The sequence below is a fragment of the Centrocercus urophasianus genome, unplaced genomic scaffold (assembly GCF_019232065.1).
Source record: "Centrocercus urophasianus isolate 14NV4802_14NV808 unplaced genomic scaffold, USGS_Curo_1.0 seq_30, whole genome shotgun sequence".
NCBI lineage: Eukaryota > Metazoa > Chordata > Aves > Galliformes > Phasianidae > Centrocercus > Centrocercus urophasianus.
The window spans coordinates 6558484-6576753 of NW_024884867.1; the positions used below are offsets into that span (position 1 = coordinate 6558484).

Genomic DNA, 18270 nt, shown 5'->3' on the forward strand with positions numbered 1-18270 from the left:
TGCAGCTGATTTTACTCGGTGCACTTCCCAAAGCAGCTGTGTTTGAAAGACGGTGGGTTCCCAAAGTAAGTAGGGCCCCTAAAAATTGAGGTGGATTAACAGTGGCCACGTTTCTCAGGTTTACACCGTTGTAATCCTCCTGATCCCGACCTCCGTCTGCTCCGTGGGACTGATCCGCACCCTTCAGCAGCTGAGTTCTGGTCTCAGCACTCGGGCTTCCCTTCTGTGCCCGCCCTCGTGTTGTTTTCTTGCAAAATGAGCACGCCGCTGATTTTGCAAAAAAAAAAAAAAAAGTTTAGGAAAACAAACCCAAAGTTAACATCCATTTGGTGTATCCTCTTCCTGCAGCTTCCGCTCATGGACGTCCATCGGGGCCGAACTGGGAAAAAAAAATGCTGCGAAAACGGAAAACGTCAGCAAGAAGGGAGCGAGGCTCCGTGCTGGGGGGGGGGGGGGTCGGTGGGGCCGGGCCGGGGCAGTGGGGCCGCCCTCGGCCGGGAGGGGCGGAGCCGGGCTCGGAGCTCCGCTGCAGCGGGAGGGAAGCGGCGGCAGTGGGACGCGCACGGTACCGGGGCTGCGGGGGCAGAGGGGGGTTGTGGGTCGGCGGGTCCTGGCCACGGCTTCCCAACGCGGGTCGAGGGTGAAGGTGTTGGGCGGACGTTCGTCTTCCTTTGGATCTTGGCCCCGTGTTGGCAACGTCTCGGCTTCGGTTCGGTGTCAACAGGGTGGAGAGGTTGGGGATAGGTTGGGTTGTCCTGTGCCGCAGTGACGGCTCTGGATCCTGTGACTGGCGGCCCCTCAGTTTGGTAGCTTCGAGCGTCGGCCCATGCTGGGCTCCTGGCCAGGAATGGATGGGGATGGGGATGCACTTATGCACTGGCATCAAGAGAGGGTTCTCAGTGGGTTGGTGGGCTGGGCGAGCTCGCCAAGTTGTCCAGAAGAGGAAGGGCTGTGAAAGGGGAACATAGGAGCAGTCAGAGCCCCTCCCGCAGCCCCATTCGATGTCAGGCCACATCCACGGGTTTGGGCTGGAGCTGGGGGTGATGCGAAGGAAGGGAAGTCACAGCTGTTGCGTGGGGTGAGAGGGACCAGGAGGAGCTGGGCTGAGGCCGCCTGAAGGGCTGAGGGAGGCTCTGAGTGCACAGCGAGGATCGGTCTCAATAAAGGCTGCTGCTGTTCTCCTGTAGCTGAAGTTTTGGGATGTTTGGAAGTAACGTGCTGAGGAAGAGCCTCGGAGTTCAGCAGTGCATGGAGCCCTGGGAGGTGTGGGGGGGTCATGTTGTGCCGTGGGCGGTGATGCAAAGCGAGCGGCAGCACCGTGTAGCGATTTCCCGTCCGCAGGCTTTGTTCTCAGAACGAAACGCCGCGCTCTTGTCGCGCTCACGGTGCTGAAACGGGAGATCTCGCGTCCCCGGGGAGGTGACGCTCAGCTCTGGTCCCGCAGGCAGGTGATGCTCGCTTGATCCGGAGCCATGTCCCGGTACCTGAAACACTTCACGGTGGTGGGTGATGACCCCGTACAGTGGAGCAACGATTATAAAAAGTGGGAGGAAGAGGACGAGGACAATGGGGAGAAGGATTCGGAGATCAAACTGGAGCCCTCCCGTGCCCACGTCACCTTCCAAGATGTGATGAAGAAGCTCTTCAGTTCGCGCAGGTTTCAGGTGAGGCAGGGTAAGCAGAGGCAAAGGGAAACGAGGCAAAACTCAGCCTGAAGGCACCTGTGGGAGCAGAAATGCTGTGGGATCGGGTGCAGGGTGGGAGCTGAGTGGTTTCCTATGGACTTGTGCCCATCTGCTGCACTTGGAGAGGTTCACCTGAGTTCTTCTCCAACAGATTGTCATTGTCTTCTTGGTCATCGTGGATGCCTTGCTGGTCCTTGGGGAATTGCTGATGGACTTGAAGATCATCCATCCAGACAAATATCACATAGCCCCAAAGGTAAAACACAAGAAAGGATCAAGAGGAATTGCTGTTTCCCTCTCTTTGGTGCTACAGAGCTTGCCAGAAAGCTGACCAGCCCATGGTCTGTGCAGCAGCTCTGTGTTTCCTTGGACTGAACAGAGCTGCATTGTGCTCACCACTCTTCTTCTCTGGTTCAGCCAAAGTCTATTGCAGAGCTCAGCCAGAGGTGCCCTCGAGTGGCAGAGGCTCCCAGCTTGCCCCACACACGTAGACAGGATGGTTTCCTAACTCTAAATCTGCACTTTCTTTTCACAGGTTTTCCACTACCTCTCCCTTTCTATTCTCACCATCTTCCTGGTTGAGGTGGGGTTTAAAATCTTCATTTATGGCCGGGAGTTCTTCCACCACAAGTTCGAAGTGCTGGACAGCATCGTTGTCGTCGTGTCTTTCATCCTCGACCTCGTCCTGCTCTTTCGGGAGCACGAGTTTGAAGCTGTGGGGCTCCTGATACTGCTGCGGCTGTGGCGTGTGGCCAGGATCATCAACGGTACGTGGCACAGGCTGGGTCTGCTGCCCTTCCCTCAGTTACCTTGCATGTTCTTTCCCACCTCAAAGAAAGAGCGCAGGGTCCTGTTCTCTCACCAAATTAACTTGTACTGGAGTGTGACCTTTGCGAGGCTGTCGTCTCTCTGGAACAAAAACAACCCATTGCTGGTGTGGGTGCGATGACTCGGTGACGGGCGCACAGCAGCACGTTCCCCTGCAAGCCACTGGAACGCTGTTCTTGCACAGCTCCCTCCTGAAGGGATGTGACGCACAGCGTTGTTTGCGTCGCAGGATCCTCTTGGCAGTGCTTTAGCAGGGAGCAAGGTGAGCTGCACCAGTGTGGGTTTGATGGCTCTGTCGCTCTGCTGCAGCTCTGTCATCCCCCCGGGGTGCTGCAGGGAACATCTTGATCTTCTGCTGGGTTTTTCTCGCTGGGAGGCAAAGGATTTGCTGTAAAAAGAGGAATACAAGATGTTCCCAAATCAGACCTTTCTGTTGGAATTATAAACTGTGGTGAACGGTTGTAAGTTCTGACACTTCTAAATTTGCCATAGCTGGAACCATTTCCTACCTTTGAAGAAAAGTCATTTTGTGATTTATTTATCTTTTTAAAGAATATACTGGTAATGAGCTTATCCCTAATTCCTGCATGAAACCATAGCCTGAGCATAGACCCCAGCCCTGTGCCTACAAATGCACTCCTGGTGAGGAGTGAGCCTCCTGAGCCTCAGGGCTGTAAGCCCTGTGAGTCGGAGTAGGAAGAAAAGAGATTCTTAGTCCCTCTAACTGGCACACTGGCACCTCTGGTGCCATTCTGATGGGGACAGTGTCTCTGGAGGCTGAGAGGAGATGAGAGCAACTTGAGCCCTTTGGGAGTGGATGTTGGACAGAAAGCAGCCTGGTGTGTAGATGCATAAGCCACAGGAGCTTGATATCTCTTAATGCACCATTTCATAGTGGGAAAACAGCACTGCTTTTGCAAAGAAACCTTATCCTTGGGTGTTTCTGTTCTCATGGCAGGGCTGCTCACCGTGCCCACCTGCTTGGTTCTGCGCTTGGTACCAAACCAAACCACTGTGAACTTGGGGTGCTGTGTAGTTTGGTGCTTTCAGCCCCTGCTGGTTGGTAGAGGCCGGGTTGCAGCAGATGGAAGCTGTTTGATGTTGTCAGTGCAAATAAGCAGCATTGCTTGTTTGTTTTTGGAGAAATGAACCCCAAAACTGCAGGCCTGCTGCCTGTAGCACTGGAAACACAGGCATGCACTGGTGGCTGAGTTAGTGCATGTTGCTCTGTAAACAGGCAGAAGAGCTGTCAGGGAGATTGTGCTGTTCTTGGTGCTCTTACCAAGCAGGTTTTTGGTTTGGTTGGTTGGTTTGGTTTTTTTCCCCTCAGAAAAGAGTAGGAAGAAACTGCCTTCACTGTGTGGGTTGAGTTCACATGTAATAACCTAAGAATAATTTGGTAGAGAGGTGTCACTTCTGCTCTAAGGGGAAACTGTGTGCCATTGCTGCTGGGTTGCACAAGTTGAGGCCAAACCGTGTGGTGCTGGCAGCAGTACTGTGCCCGGGGCTGAGCTGTGTGCTGCTGCTCAGCAGGTCCTGTGATGGGAGCCCTGAGCCCTGCTACAATGCAGCCCCTCACTGTACGAGGCACTGGTTACATCCCCCCAGCTCTGCCAATGGACTGAATTCAAAGTCAGGCTTTGAATGACAGTTTGAGAGACTAATTCAGCTCTGAGGCCAGACTGCCTCTTCCCAGCAGAGCATCGGTATCCGAGTCCCTGGGGTGGCTCATCTAAAAACCTCCTCATTAAGAAAAGCACTTGGGAAAGGTGGTTATAAGATGACAGAAGCAGAGCTTGAGAGGAACAAGCTTAACTCCCTGTGTACCATTCACCTCCTGCTAGTGGTTGTTTTACATTGTAAAATGAACCCACTGTGAATTGTTGCACAGGAATAATTTTATCGGTGAAGACCCGCTCTGAACAACAAGTGTCCAAGCTGAAGCAGGTGAACCTGAAACTCGCCACAAAGGTTGAACAACTTCAACACAGCTGTGTGGAGAAGGTAAGAAAACACTTTTAAATTAATCATGCTTTACCTACCAGCTGCTCCCAAGAACAAGCTGGCCTGGGATTCTTTTGCAAGCTTGTTGCTGCCAGCTTGGTTTCCTCATCAGCAAGTTGTGAGGTTGTGTCTGTGAGGAACCGCAGCCTTGCCTCTGCTTCCCTGAGTGTTTCTGTTTCAAAGGAATGACGGCTACCTCTGTCCTACTTGTGTTAGCCAGGTTGTCCTGTTTTCCTGCAGTGAGACACGTTCCAGCAATGGGAAGATCTGTAGGAATCTAGGAAACTACTTTAAGGTCAGAGCTGTGTGAACGGGGTGACTTTTGTCTCCAACAGGAGCAAGAAATTGAGAGGCTTACCAGGATGTTAAAACAGCACGGGCTCATCAGCGAGCAAACGTAGAAGGCCAGTTTTCCAAGGTGGGGAAGTCTGCCGTGGCGAGTGCAGCGTTGAAACGTATCAGATTGACCTGAAGGGTTTTCCTCTCTGCCTGCTTTCTCTGCTGTAGTGTTTCTGTAAGTGTTTTCTATCTGACCACACTTTGATTAGATCTTGGGATTGCGAAAATAGCTTTACTGGAAAATTAAATGAGTGCTCCCTGTAAACAGTGACTCCACAAGATCCTTGTACAGCTGTACAGACAAGTGCAAAATAATTTAATAAAGACACAACTTTACAAGCTGTACATTCAGGAAGTACCACTCATTTCAAGGAATTCTGTTTTTCAGTGATAAGGTTCTTTGTTTTGCATCACCTTGTAGAAACTTGCTGTAGCAGACGTAAGAATCCAGGCTGGAAAGGTCATTTCATCTCTCACAGCTGACCATTCACCACTGCTACATCTCTTCTTTGCTAATAGTTCTTTTTCACGCTGCTGGTTGATTCATTTTCTGTTGCTGCTTGTGCCACTTCATTATTTATGTAATCTGACTTCTTTAGCTGGCAATCACATGAGCACCAAAATGGAGGCAAACACATGCCATCTTATGTCAAACAATGCTTGATTCTCAACAGATCTGAGTTCTGATCCTGTATTCTATCATCTCTTCTTCCATTTAAGTGTTCGTTTGCAGCCTGCTGGGCTACAAAGTCATCTGCTTCCACAGCTCATAAATCAACACATTAAAGGAATCTGTAAGACAAGATCTAGGTGAGTGGACTTCTGGGAACAGTTAGAAAAATAAATTAGGAAGCACATTCTAAAGGACTAGGCTGGTGTCTGAATACCATGTCAACTTGTTCAGGTACTGGCAGCCCTGGGGTATTTTATAGTTAAAGAGTGAGATTTGAGGAATAGGAATTTCAAAAGGTGTTGACTGCAGCAGGCTTCTCCAATTGATTTTAGCCACAGCCAGCTGGAGGGTCACTGAACTCTTCTGAAAGCATCATTTAACTGTTCACATTTTTAAAAAGAAATGTAACAAATTAGTGATTTGGGGAAAATAACCAGGAATGTGTATCTCATTCATCTATAGAAACAGATAAAGCGGAGGCCTTATCTAATGCCACATGATTAATTAACAATTAGCTCTGCTGTTCACAGAATAATAAAGCCTAGTTTCCTATGGAGCTGTGCTCCTTCCCTTTCTTTCCCTTTCTGCCTGCTTGCTGTGAGCCCCAGACCATTGATCTGGGGTGAGCTCAGAGTGCCCAGCTGCTGGCTGAATGTGTGCTGACAGGCCAGCTTGCAGCCCCCAAGAAGCTCATGTGCAACATTTTTTCCTCCCAGCAGAAGTGCAATTGGTGCAACTCATCACTCATGCTTCTTTCTCTTTTTTCCCCTGCCTTAAAGCTTTTGAGAACCCTCAGGAGGGCTCACTCACCTTTTCTTCTATTGAACAGTTTTTAATTCGGCATGCCTACAGTTTGGAAGGAAAGGCTGGCCAGCACAGTGACTGGATAAACCTTGCTTCTTTGGGAAATGGATTAAAAATAGAAAAAGAAATTAATTAGCTTTTTATCCTTTTTTTTTTTTTTGGCTTGGGCACTTACCTTAGACAAATGGGAAGAAAAAGTCATGGGGTAACTTGGCATTAATGGTGGGCCAAGCTTTATAGCCTGGTTCTGCAGGTGAAGAAATATCAGTGAAAACAACAGAACTTGTTACAGGAATAGTCCTTTCTCTTCCCAGAGGAAGCTGCAATGAAAATACAAACAGACATTAGCCTTGCTCTTCTCCTTGTATGACTGCTTTGTTTAAGCTGAATTCTGTTTTTTGCTGTTATTTGCAATAAGGTTTTTCCATGTATAGTTCCACAATTCTTTTCATGGCTGATGTACAAATTTTACTGAAGCTTTGGCAAGCTGCCCACAGTCATGTTTGAGTTGGAACAGAATCTGGTGGGTGTGATATGTTCTAATATAAAGTGTTATCTTTAGAGAGATTAACCAGGTCACTGTTGCACAGCTGATACCTAAGCAAAACAAGCCATTCTTTTTATCTGAGATCCTGTAATTTAATTACATACCTGCTTCAATGTAGTAGTAGTGATTGTTGCTGTAACATTTACTATTCTGGCTTGTGGGTTGACTAGGGATCCGTATTTAGTCCACTTCACTTCTATGTCAAGTGCTGCTGGTATTTGGCAGGAGCTCTGAAAAGTGTTAGAAATCCTCTCATTGTCTGACTGGTACGGGAGCAACCTCATGCCTTATTCATCTTATTAGCTGAGCACAGTGCCCCCAGGAAGCTCTCTGCAGGAGGTCAGCAGAGCAGCTCAGCCGTGCCTGCGCCCTGCACTGCTGCCTGCACAGACAGCACAGCCACAGCTTGGGGGCGTCTCTGAAGTTTCTCCATAGGCGACAAACTGACCTCGTAAGTGAACTTCAGGTAGGGCTGCTGGATCTGAGCAGGGCTTTGGCTGTTAATGACAGTGCTGAGCTGGCTCTTTTCAGCAAGAAGGCTTTCCTAATAGTGGCATCTTAGTAATGTGGTTGGGACAGCAGAAAACCCTTAACTTTGCCAAGGCAGAGTTTTGAATTTTATAACCTTAAATATTTCTAGATTATTTCTTTTTTAACTCTCATGTTCCTGTTTATAGAAATCATTCACTGTTCAGCTGCAAAAAAGATGCAAAAAAACCTCTACAGAAGCTGCAGTTGAGGATGAACTGTCATTCAACCCACTCAAAGTAGCATAAGTGCTCTCTTTACATTAAGAGGGAAATGTTCCTTGTTTCTGAATATTGCAGAGGAACTGACCTCCAGTTTGTTTGTTTGTTTTTTTTCTGCACTTTTTTTCGTGTAGGTCTGAGAAACCTAAGCTGAGAACAGGTTCAGATCCCAGAACAGGAGATAGAAAGGGTGATAGTGGGGGGGAAGAGTTAATCTTCACCTGTTCTGAGATGCGAAGGTGAGTTATTGGCACCCAGTCAAGCACATCCTGGGCTTGAGAATTTCCAAATGAGGCCACATATTCAGGAAAGCTTTGTCCCATCAGTAAATCCAGGAGGATCTGAGCCAAGGGCTGGCAATTCATAGCTGCTGTAATTCTTCCGGGGGGAGGGGGGGATAAAAAAAAAAAGTTACAGCAAAATCCATTGGTTTGGCACAGAAGTAATTCCTCCTTGCTGTCATGCACTGCTCAAGCCTTCTGGCTAAAGTGGCTAATGTGAACAATCTCTCCAAGAGAAAGAACGTTGTTAATTAAATGATATTTCTTATAATTAAATACTCTATTCCCAATACTCTTACAGCAGCATGAATGTCCCAGGATGTGAACAGATCCTAATGGAAAGAGTTGTTGTGGGGCTAAAAGCACTGAATAAGGAAACAAAAAATTCTCTTACCGTAACTTACAGCCTGATATCATGTTGTAACCAAATAACACTGGGGTTCTGGCTTCCTGTGCTGTGAGACAATCTTGGTTGGCTGTGCTTTGCAGAATAGTGAGCTGACTGTATTTGTTGGTACTCTGAATGATGCCTGATGTAATGCACAGTTAAAGGGAAACACAATACTTGAGGACTATGAAGAAAGAATCTGTAGTCAGATCCTTAAGATTTATCTAAAATGCTGCAGTAACCCAAGACTCCTCTTAAACCATGGAGAAGCATTAGAGCATGCAGTGAAGATCTGAGTCTACCTCACTGCACAGTTCCAGGAGATTGCAGTGAGGACAGGTACTGATCACTTCTAGAACACAGCCAAAAATCATACATTTACTTTCAGTAAGGAACTGATGAAATGTACAGGGTGTCCAAGCTAGAAAGTCTTTGTGAAGTTGGAGCAGAACAAGTGTTGAAAGCAGAACTGCAGAGGGAAAGGATATCCTTGTGGCTTGAAGCCTGCTCTTACAGCCAGTCCAACAACATAACCAGGATTACCACTGAAAGGAACTGGATTTGTATTCACCTGCAACACAGATTTACAGTATTACTCATCTTGTGCTGAAATATTTGGAAAATGGTAAAATGTTTCAGTGTTCTTCCAGTTATTAACTGCTTTGTACAGCAGTAAAGCTTCGCTGTAAGAATATTCCAGTTTTCTGATAGTGGGATCAGCTTTGCTTTCTCTGGATATGCTCGTACACAGTGACAGGATGAGTCTTCTGCACACCAGTAACAGTCTCTGGAGGCCCTTAATGCTCACTTCTGAAATGCTGCCTCATCTGTGTCCCCAGGACAAGTTACATTTTTACCTTGCTGCTAACAATTGCTCTGATTCAAGTTTAATAAGTTTTGTAATTAAATGTCTTTCACCAAGTCATCCATAACATCTCTAGCAGGTACCTGAGTAAAGCTGATTTCAAAGCTCTGTTGTATTGAGAGTGCTTCTTTGTTAACTGCTCCCAAGACAAAAGAAGCAGCTGCTTCTGTTATTTCTCCTGTGTCTGTGTATGTAATATGATAACTCACCTGAAAATGAAACATTTTAGATACTAATTAGAACAAGTAGATAAGAGTATGGAACTAAAATAAAGGAATTTAAAACTATATAAGTATTGTTTTCCTTCCTCCTTGTTTAAGAAACACTCAGCTGCATTGTAGAGATGTACTCTATCCTCAGTTGCAATAAGAATGGGCTCAGAAAATAGAAGAAGCTGAACAAGAGCTTCCCCCTCAAAATAAAGCAGTATTTTCAGTGCTTGTTATTTATTCTATTTTGCCCATCATTTCTGACCTCAGAAGAGAGGGAGTTTTAAGGCCACGAGAAAAGCTGTAATTTGATCTGACAGAAGCATAGCATTTGCAAAGAAGTTAGTAGCCACATCAGCATATTTAGGACGTGACTGTTACCAAATGAAGCCACTGATTAGCAATGTTTAAAAACAGATCTAGGTTTGGAGCCTCTTCAAAGCTGAATTCTTGATAAACTTCTAGGTGTAATTCAAATGCTCATCTACTTAGGATAAAGAGGTAACCTGCAGTGTGTATTCCTCTGTCTCTGCTACCACTGTGCCTTAAGTCATATTCTCCTAAGGGTAATCTGGATTCTAAACTCATTTATTGTCCATTGTGTTATATATGTAGAGCAATAATAAAAAATATTTCATCTTGACTGGTATTATTTTGTTGCAAAATGTATTCTTCTATCCTAAAGTCTGTGCTTCTCTTGTGATACTAGCTTTGGAGGTACCACAGTCTATGAAAATGGCAAGGCTTCTCTCACATCTTTGTAAGCTGTGAATCAGAAGTTATTTGATGCACACGTTTTCCACTAAACAAAAGAGGGAAAGGCAAATGTCATACCTACCCCAAGAACTACATTTATGCATAGTTCATTCAAAATCACAGGGTGCCTGAGGACATCACTGCTGTTAAGTAAAGTCTGCATTCCATTCAGAGACTGGACAACTACGGACCGGACAGTAATGTTAACCTGAAAAATAATCAGCATCATTTCCAAATATGATGTATAATTATTTCTGGCTTTTTCTGTATCGTTACATTTGTGACTCTTCAGAAGTTCTGCTCTGCAGGGCCAGCAGTCAATAGTCCTTTAAGCAAGCATATTGATGAAGTTCAACTAAAACAGCAAATAAAATTAGCCAATAGTTTCATGTTGGGGTACTCCATCAGATTAAAGTTACCTGCAGATAGCACGTTATCTTGTTGGTAGCACGTTATCTTGGTGTTGCTAATATTATTACTGAATAAAAACTGCAGCATTTTTGTCCCAAGGCAGGTACAGGGGATTTTTGCTTTACTTTTTGCTCTAAAGAACAAGGCTGAAGTCACTGGTCTGATGAAGTCAGTGAAAAACTCCCGCTGCCTATAACAGAGTAAGAAGTTTACCCCCACCAGTTCCAAGTTAGAAAGATACTTACCATCTGACTTGATTTAGGCACCTAGAGAAGAATAAAAGAGCAATTTCAAACAACAGCAAAGGTATGAACTATTACAAGTAGCAGTTAAGTAAAGCAATTAAGGTTTAATTGCTTTGCCTGTTTAACTCCCTGTCATTACAGTGATTTTTGAATACTGAGAGTCATTGGATACACCCTGCTGTATTTAGGGAGTGTGAAAATAACTGCTATTTGTGGCTACTATGCAAAATCTTACAGTTCAGTGCTCTTCCCCTGGCAACTGGAAAGTTTCTTAGTGACTACCAGCAGTTTTCCACCAGGCTGAGCTTTGTCTGCACTCCTAACAAACATGCAAGGCATACAAGAAGTACAAGACAAATCTAATATTTCCCTCTGACGCTGATTGCAACTCAGAACGAAGGCTGAAAAAATTCATTTGCACCCGAAAGGAGAAGGCACCTCAGTATGGCATTACTACTGCTGTGTATCATTTTGTTGGTCCTCAGGGTGTTAGAGAACATTCTTCGTACTACAAGTCTGTGCAAAAACATTTGTAACCATTCACAGAATGCTAATTTAGGAAATCTGCAAGACTGTACCCAAAGAAGAGCTTTTGTTGCCCCATTCTCATGATAGTGAGTCCATAATTTCATGGTCTCTAAACAGATAAATGAGAAGTTAAGTATCCCTCTGTCATTACAAGTGCACGGTTACACGCGGTCACTCTGCTGGAAAGGCCTTCGTATCTCTCAAGCTGCCTCGTGTGAGCTCCTAATGATGGGGTTTTCTGAAAGGAACACTTGTGTGACTGCTCACCAAAGGCTCCCGGCCTCCCTGGGCTGATGATTTCGCCATTTCTTTTGCCACTAGCTCCACCTGCTGGCACTGAAAGGGTTCCCTGCTCTGCCCTCTGACCATCCCAAAACAAAATAATTTTTGTTTTCACGTCCCATCTTCACAAGGGGAGCTGCCTACAAACCAGCTTTACTGTCCATTTGGCCCTCTCTAATATTCCTCAACATTTGCACAGGGGACTTCTGTATAAATATGAACCTCCTGTTCAAAAAAGAATGAAAAAGTAACCTTAGCTTTGAATAACAGCCACAGACTGGATTTGGTAGTAGGCTGGATATGAACATGTTCTCTCTCAGAGGAGTAAAAGGTCACATTCTTTGAGGAGTATAATGAAGATCATTGCACACGTGTGCATTAACTCTACATTAACACCATTATTAAAAACTGAAGACTATTCAACCTTACAGATTCTTTAAGTACAAAGATTTACATGCACAAGCACATAAAACTGCTGCCACTGCAAAGTTAGCTCAGTGACACAAGTTTCTGTCTTCCAGACCGTTACTTTCGCTGGCTAAGCAGACAAGGGTAAATGCTTCTGTTACTTCAGCATGAAGTAAAAACATTTCTAAAAGCTTTCTATCTGAAACTCTGCTGGATTTTTTCTAACCCATGGTTTAAATACCAAAAACAAACATCATATCCTGTAGGCAATAGCAGTTACTTCATTCTGGAAACGCAAAACACTATGTAATATGGACAGTCAGCTGTATGATGCTTTCAGATCACACTTACTGCTAAAATGCTGGAGTTGATGTAAAAAAGCATAGTAGCTGCTTCAATGTTGCCACAGTTTTCCACGCTGATTGATCGAATGCATTTTGTAGCCTGCTGCACTAAGAACCCTGGAAGAGAGTCACAAAGTCTTGCTGAAGGAAATTAAAGACTAATTATGAAAAACACAAGTAAAAAACTACGGAAGAACGTATTTAACAATAACAAAGGGTCTTGGAAAATGCAAGCTTCTTTTTGGTTGTTATCCTTTACAGATTTCCAAGAAACTGAAAGTTCAAAATGTAGGGTTCAAGTCTGCAATTCTGACTGCAGTTGCATTCAAACTGTGAAAGAAACCTCATTCTGTTAAAGAGATGTCTTAAAGAGGTTGCCCAGTTAGGTCATGCTTATGCAACACACCCTCACAGTGTCACCTTTGTACTGCTTCACTACATCAATTAAATCAATTATGAAGTCAGTGGTGTTTTACTGTTGCATAAACAAAACATTTAAAAGAGATACCAACCAAGGATTCCCAGTTCTAGCTCTGAATGTCTAACAGCTGCAATACGACTCCCAACCTACGTCCAAAAAAACCTCCACAGACTCAAAAGATATCTGGAAAACGTTTGTTCACAAATCTTCACCTGAATTTACATTGGTGTGTGTGATGGTTCACTGACTGATTAAACTCAAGTTAGAACAGAATATTCTACTGCAAATAAACTGGAATTTAACTGCATTTTCCAACCTGCAGGGTTTGCATCAGAGCACCAAGAGGAGACGACAGGACTTGGCAGCCTGAGAAAAGCATCCACCGTCTGTATAGGAACCCCATACTGCAAACAAAATGCCATATTCAAATATATGGGTGTATTTTGGTTCATGGAAAGTTTTAGAGCATTTGCATGAACAGCAAATCTGTATAACAGAAGTTCTTTTTTCCATTACATCTGTCAACACCACATACTGCTTTGCATGTCAATTCTTAAGCCACCACTAACAGCTTTCTTTGTTCAGAACAGCCAGTTACTTTTCTCAGATCTTAAAACTCCAGCTCACTTTTGAAGAAAGCCAAAACAACACTACAGTTTCTTTCTATATTTCTATGTTTAAAGAACAAAACAACGATTTTCCTTTTACAGTACTGCAATTTTTTACAAGCAAATGCAAACAATGCCCGCTTGCTTTTTTACAAAGCAATTTAATACTACTTGAATCATGCTATCATGTACCTCATATCTGTAACTTTCATTTGCATCAGAAGAATCTGAAGCATCTGAGTTCATACTCCAGCTGTCGGGCTCAGCACTGAAAGTAGCCCTTCCATACTTTCTAAGCAGCTGATCAAAATTTTCAGCAGTAGGTATTTCAGGGGAGCTAAAGGAGAGTGCTTGTTCATCTGCCAAAACATTTTAAAGAATGAGATGACTTTTAGGATAAAACATATAATCTTTCTTAAGGAAAATGTCGCTTTTCAGCTCTTGATTCGCCAATGGAAAATAAAATTAGATTAAAATTGTTAATTAAGCTTCGTTAGAGCCAGGAGCATACTTTCAACAGAGAAGACTAAGACTTGGAGTACGAGACAGTTTCACAAATAAAAGTATTACAACATAAGGACCACGAGCACAGAACAATCAGTTTTCTGATAAGTTTAGTTATTGTTAACTTCAGTCTATTTTTGTACCCAGAGAGCTTCTAAAAACAGGTGTCCAATGCTTAATATTGGCAATAACATTACTTACAGTTTGTAGCATGAATGCAGAAAACACTGGGATTTACATGGTCAACTAATTTAAAAACTCTTTCTGGTGGATTTGCTTCAGTATCAAGTGAATATATGGCAGCTTTCTGACTACAAAGACGGCTGTCACCTCTGCAAGTAATAACAAAAAAATCAGTGATCCACTAGAAGTTACTACTGACCATATTTTAAAGTTCTCTTTGTGTGCTGAGGCAGCAAATGGCAGAGTTACAGCAGTCAGTGGCAGGTACTGAGAAAGTGAAACAGCTTTCCAAAATGACCTTTTAAGCACAGAGCTAAACTTAAATGCTGGCTACCAGGATCACATCCTGTATCAAACACCCTTTTTCCTCAGTATTTCAGATGCAATACATAACCTCTCACTTCTGATCAGGCAAAATCCGTTCAACGATTACCACAATTACACAAATGTACATAAATCCAAATGTAAATAATGAGATCCACAATACTTGCAGTCATTGGAAATTTCATGCAAAACGAACATTTTATAGAACAGAATTTTTGGGGACAACTACAACTTCATTTTATGCATTTCTAGTTGACAAAGACAGAACAGTCACCTGAGGCAATTTAACTGTCATTCAGGAAGGCGTTGATTAGACCTTTCTGATACACCTAAACATCTATAAATGGGTAGCAGTAGTCATTATGTGCAAGAACAATAAGAAATGGCAGTCTGGGATGACTGCTAATTCAAATTTCAAAGCACCAAGAATAAACCCCAGCATTCAGATTGGCATAATTTATGCAGAAGGTGGGTTGAAGTGCTGTACTTATTGTTCTGAGAAGTCACCAAGAGATTTTACATTGAGATAACAAAGTGAGCTTTCATAACTCCTTTTTGAGAGGATGGAATTAAGTAAAAAAAATTAGGTTTTCAGATAAACTGTAAATAGCAAGGAAGTAACCAGCAATGTTACTTTATGCATATAAAGTTACATTTTATTGTTTGTAAAGTGACAGACTGGCAGCGAGGCAGCAGGCTGAGACCACTGACTTGTAAAACTAGGATCAGAGCAACACTCACACCATTTCATTAAGCCCTGAATTGATCATGTTTCTAGTTGATACTGTAAACCTCAATTAGAGGTTACTGAGAAGCTGCTGCTGGATTATGGAGGTGGCCAGATGGTCGTGTGGCATCAGCTTTCTTAAATTCCAGACACTGCATTATATTGATGAAGGTCTGAAGATACATTCTTCTTCCTTCAATGCAAGGCTTCATCAGTAAAGCACCCACGCACAGTAGGACAGAACAACAGGAAGAAAAAGGAAGAAGCACAAATTTAGAAAACAGGGAATGAGAAATAGGGCTGGGAGGCCAATTTGCTGTTCTGCCTGGTTGGGAGCCAAAAGTTTACAGGCCTAAGGATTGGGGAAAGGGTAGGAAGGGGCTAGGAAGGCAGGGGAAGAGACTGGTTAGAAATTCGTCAGAGGAGAATATAGGGCTCATACAAATACATGAGACAAATCAAACTGAATTTTGTATTTCAGATAGTTGTTTGTTCACTTACGTGACAACTGGAACTGAACACGTAGTAAAGAGACTGAAATCTGCTGCACTGCAGTCAGGGTCACAACAGCAATTTATATCACACTGTGCCACCAGCAGATCACAAACACACAGCTTGGCAACTGGAGAAAAGATTTAAATTCCAATTAGGACTGGAACTTTGCACACTACAGCATGTTCCCTAACACTTTCAATTTTCACCTCGCCTGATTTTGACAATGGGCAAAAGTCTATATCCAAATTCATGCTGGTTTTTTGTGTGTGTTTTGTTTTTTTTTTTTTCTCCAAGTCATTTTTAAAAGCTCTTTTCTGTCACTTAGCAAATCCATGAGGAGCAAATAACAAAACTGAGAGCGTACCAGAATCTGACATTTTTTTTCCCTATGAAATTGAAAAAGCAACTGGAGTTTATAGGAATTTTGAAGGTATAAAGGTATGAAACTGGGTCCTGCTCAAGAAAAGATACAAACAAAGCAATGATGCTACATTTATCTGTTTGTTACAAGGTAGTGAAATTATGTTTATCAATTTGCTTCATATATTTGGAAGAAAAAAAAGTCGCAACATTTTGATAAGAGCAGTGATTTACAGGTATTGAGAATGTTCTGGAATGCAGAAATACATTTCCCTGATGTGCCAGCATAACCAGAGTTGACCTCTTTGTTTTTTCTCTCTGTCTTTAGATACTGTTAAATATTGTAACAATACAGAAAGCAATTTCTAGCAATACTGTAAATGGTCTACATTAAATAAATTTGGCAGCTTCTTAAAAAAAAACCTCTTAGGTTTTCCAGTTTACATATTCAAAGAATATTTAATATTTTATTGAGCTGTTGTTGAAAGTTGCTGTTCCGTAATAAATCTAAACTTAAGGGTAGCACAGACACTGCAGACAAGATTTCAAAAGAATGCTTCCTTTCAAAACTATCCCTCTTTTATTTCCATCTGACTATTTCCCACTTCTCCTGGGCCGCCTGGATGCTCTCTGACCATCTGAACAGTTCCCACACCGTTCCTGGAATCTCTGAGGTGGTGTTGTTCTGTCAGCTGAGTTTTGATGGAACCTTGAGGTCACCTCAACAAGAGCAGTTTGAACACAGACAATGAGACTGCGAATTTCTCTCTCGGAGTTGGAGGATTTAGGGCTCTTTTCCCTAAGGAGGCACAGACTGGGACAACGTGTTTTGAGAGAAACTGTGCTGGTGACAACTACACTGGGAAATCAGAAGTTAAATAAAAGTCTACTTGCCAACTAAAAGACAGCGGGAAGCCCTTTCTGACACCACAATGACAAACATTTGTGATCGGTGTCGTGATAGCACTGCATATCAAAGAAACAGGACTGGATTTCAAGTTTGGGACAAACTTGTGCCACGGCAATAAACACCAGAAGGAAGCAGGGCAGCTGCCTCACAGTTTCATCCTAGACAGAGGAGCCCCAAGGGCCCAGCAGTGAGCGGAGGCTCCCACAAGGTCCTGAGAGGGCCTCCCCTCGGCCAGGCGCCGCACAGCCCCCCGCCCCACCCGGCACCCACCGTCCGTGAGCGGGGCCGGCCCGCTACGACCCCGCTCCCAAGCGGTAGCACGGGTCTTCGATGGCGCTTCTGAGCTGGACGGGAACTCGGTGCTGGGCTCGACTGCCCGAAGCGGCGACAAGAAAAGAAGCAGGCCAAATCTCAGCTCCGCCGCCATGACGGCCGCTGCTACGCCGCCCCCAACGACAGCCTAGGCCTCCCCTAGCAACGGCCAAGGCCTCCCCTAGCAACAGCGTGGTTGCCAGGGAGCGCGGAGTGTGATGGGAAACAGCGCCCCCCTGCGGCCGCTGGGCATCACGGGAAGCGACGCGGGGTGTTATGAGGGGTTGTGTAGGAGCGGCCCCCCTTGGAGTATAAAATCCCGAGTTTAGCGGGTCTTTGCAGCTTTATTTCTAATAATGTGCATTTCGTTAGCTTTTAAAGTTTATCAGTTTCTTCTCCTCAGCTCCTTCGCCTTGTCAGTACTCTGCAAGTGGTCCTGGTATGTCCCTTCTAGCTCTGAACGTTCTGTGGTAATTAATCTTGTGGTGTAGGAGGGTGATTTTGTACCGATCTGATAGTTGGGAAATCTGTGCTTGACTTTTACACAAACGCCTGTAGTTCCTTGGTGTTTCCTCAGAAATGCCAAGCTCCGGGCTTTGCTTCCACTCCACAGCCTTTCTCACTTGGCCTGGCAGCCTCCTCACGAGGTGCAGGGCAGGGCTGGCTGTGCTGCTCTGAACGCTGCGGCCTCTCGAGCCCTGCCTCACAAAGCAGGAGGCACAGGGTGTGGAATTCAGCTGAGGGAGTTAAAAGAGCTGTAGCTTTGAGACTCAGGTGGCTTTAGGTAACCCCTAAGGAAAGGAGGCTTATTTTCCTGCCTGCTGAAAGGCAGGTGAAGCTCTTTTCCTTCCTCATGGTTGAGTGAAGTTTCCACATCCTCTTGCTTGAGAGAAAGTAAAATAGATTTTGAAGCTTTAATTCTAACTACCGTCATGCTTGTCCTGCCTGCAGGGAGAGTCTGACCACATGCCTGCTCTCTCTCCTTCACTGTTAGGTGTTAAAGAGCAGGCATCTCTTTGGGTGAGTCTGATTTAGGGGCTTACAACCCCTTGAAATTCCTTGAGTGATCTGCTCCCACCT

The 18270-nt window shown here is 44.3% G+C and overlaps 2 protein-coding genes across 4 annotated transcripts; one reads left to right on the forward strand and one right to left on the reverse strand.

The window, feature by feature from the left end:
• Nucleotides 1-504: 504 nt before the first annotated feature.
• On the forward strand, nt 505-9450 carry HVCN1 (hydrogen voltage gated channel 1). The gene is made up of 6 exons (XM_042828782.1): nt 505-565; nt 1445-1664; nt 1837-1941; nt 2221-2452; nt 4405-4517; nt 4853-9450. The coding sequence occupies exons 2-6, from the start codon at nt 1473-1475 to the stop codon at nt 4916-4918; spliced, it is 708 nt and encodes a 235-aa protein (XP_042684716.1). The 5' UTR covers nt 505-565; nt 1445-1472; the 3' UTR covers nt 4919-9450.
• On the reverse strand, nt 5152-17337 carry TCTN1 (tectonic family member 1). 3 transcript variants are annotated; one of them, XM_042828779.1, is made up of 15 exons: nt 17149-17337; nt 15615-15735; nt 14081-14211; nt 13568-13734; nt 13084-13171; nt 12354-12463; nt 10785-10805; nt 10211-10336; nt 9247-9372; nt 8787-8869; nt 8305-8445; nt 7851-8007; nt 6985-7110; nt 6509-6653; nt 5152-5648 (listed from the first exon to the last, which is right to left on the reverse strand). In XM_042828779.1, exons 1-14 carry the CDS (start codon nt 17303-17305, stop codon nt 6510-6512), a joined length of 1698 nt encoding a protein of 565 aa, XP_042684713.1. In that variant the 5' UTR covers nt 17306-17337; the 3' UTR covers nt 5152-5648; nt 6509. The 3 variants fall into 3 exon arrangements, with proteins under 3 accessions (XP_042684713.1, XP_042684715.1, XP_042684714.1); XM_042828781.1 differs by lacking the exon at nt 6985-7110; XM_042828780.1 differs by having other exon boundaries at nt 5152-6653.
• Nucleotides 17338-18270: the final 933 nt, after the last annotated feature.

Coding starts and splice junctions, on each gene's coding strand:
- HVCN1 (XM_042828782.1), top strand. CDS start 1,473: ATGTCCCGGTACCTGAAACACTTCACGGTGGTGGGTGATGACCCCGTA. Junction 1,665..1,836: donor TCAGTTCGCGCAGGTTTCAG/GTGAGGCAGGGT, acceptor CTTCTCCAACAG/ATTGTCATTGTCTTCTTGGT. Junction 4,518..4,852: donor AACACAGCTGTGTGGAGAAG/GTAAGAAAACAC, acceptor TGTCTCCAACAG/GAGCAAGAAATTGAGAGGCT.
- TCTN1 (XM_042828779.1), bottom strand. CDS start 17,305: ATGGCGGCGGAGCTGAGATTTGGCCTGCTTCTTTTCTTGTCGCCGCTT. Junction 13,735..14,080: donor CTGCATTCATGCTACAAACT/GTAAGTAATGTT, acceptor ATGTTTTGGCAG/ATGAACAAGCACTCTCCTTT. Junction 6,654..6,984: donor CTACTACTACATTGAAGCAG/GTATGTAATTAA, acceptor TTTTCATTGCAG/CTTCCTCTGGGAAGAGAAAG.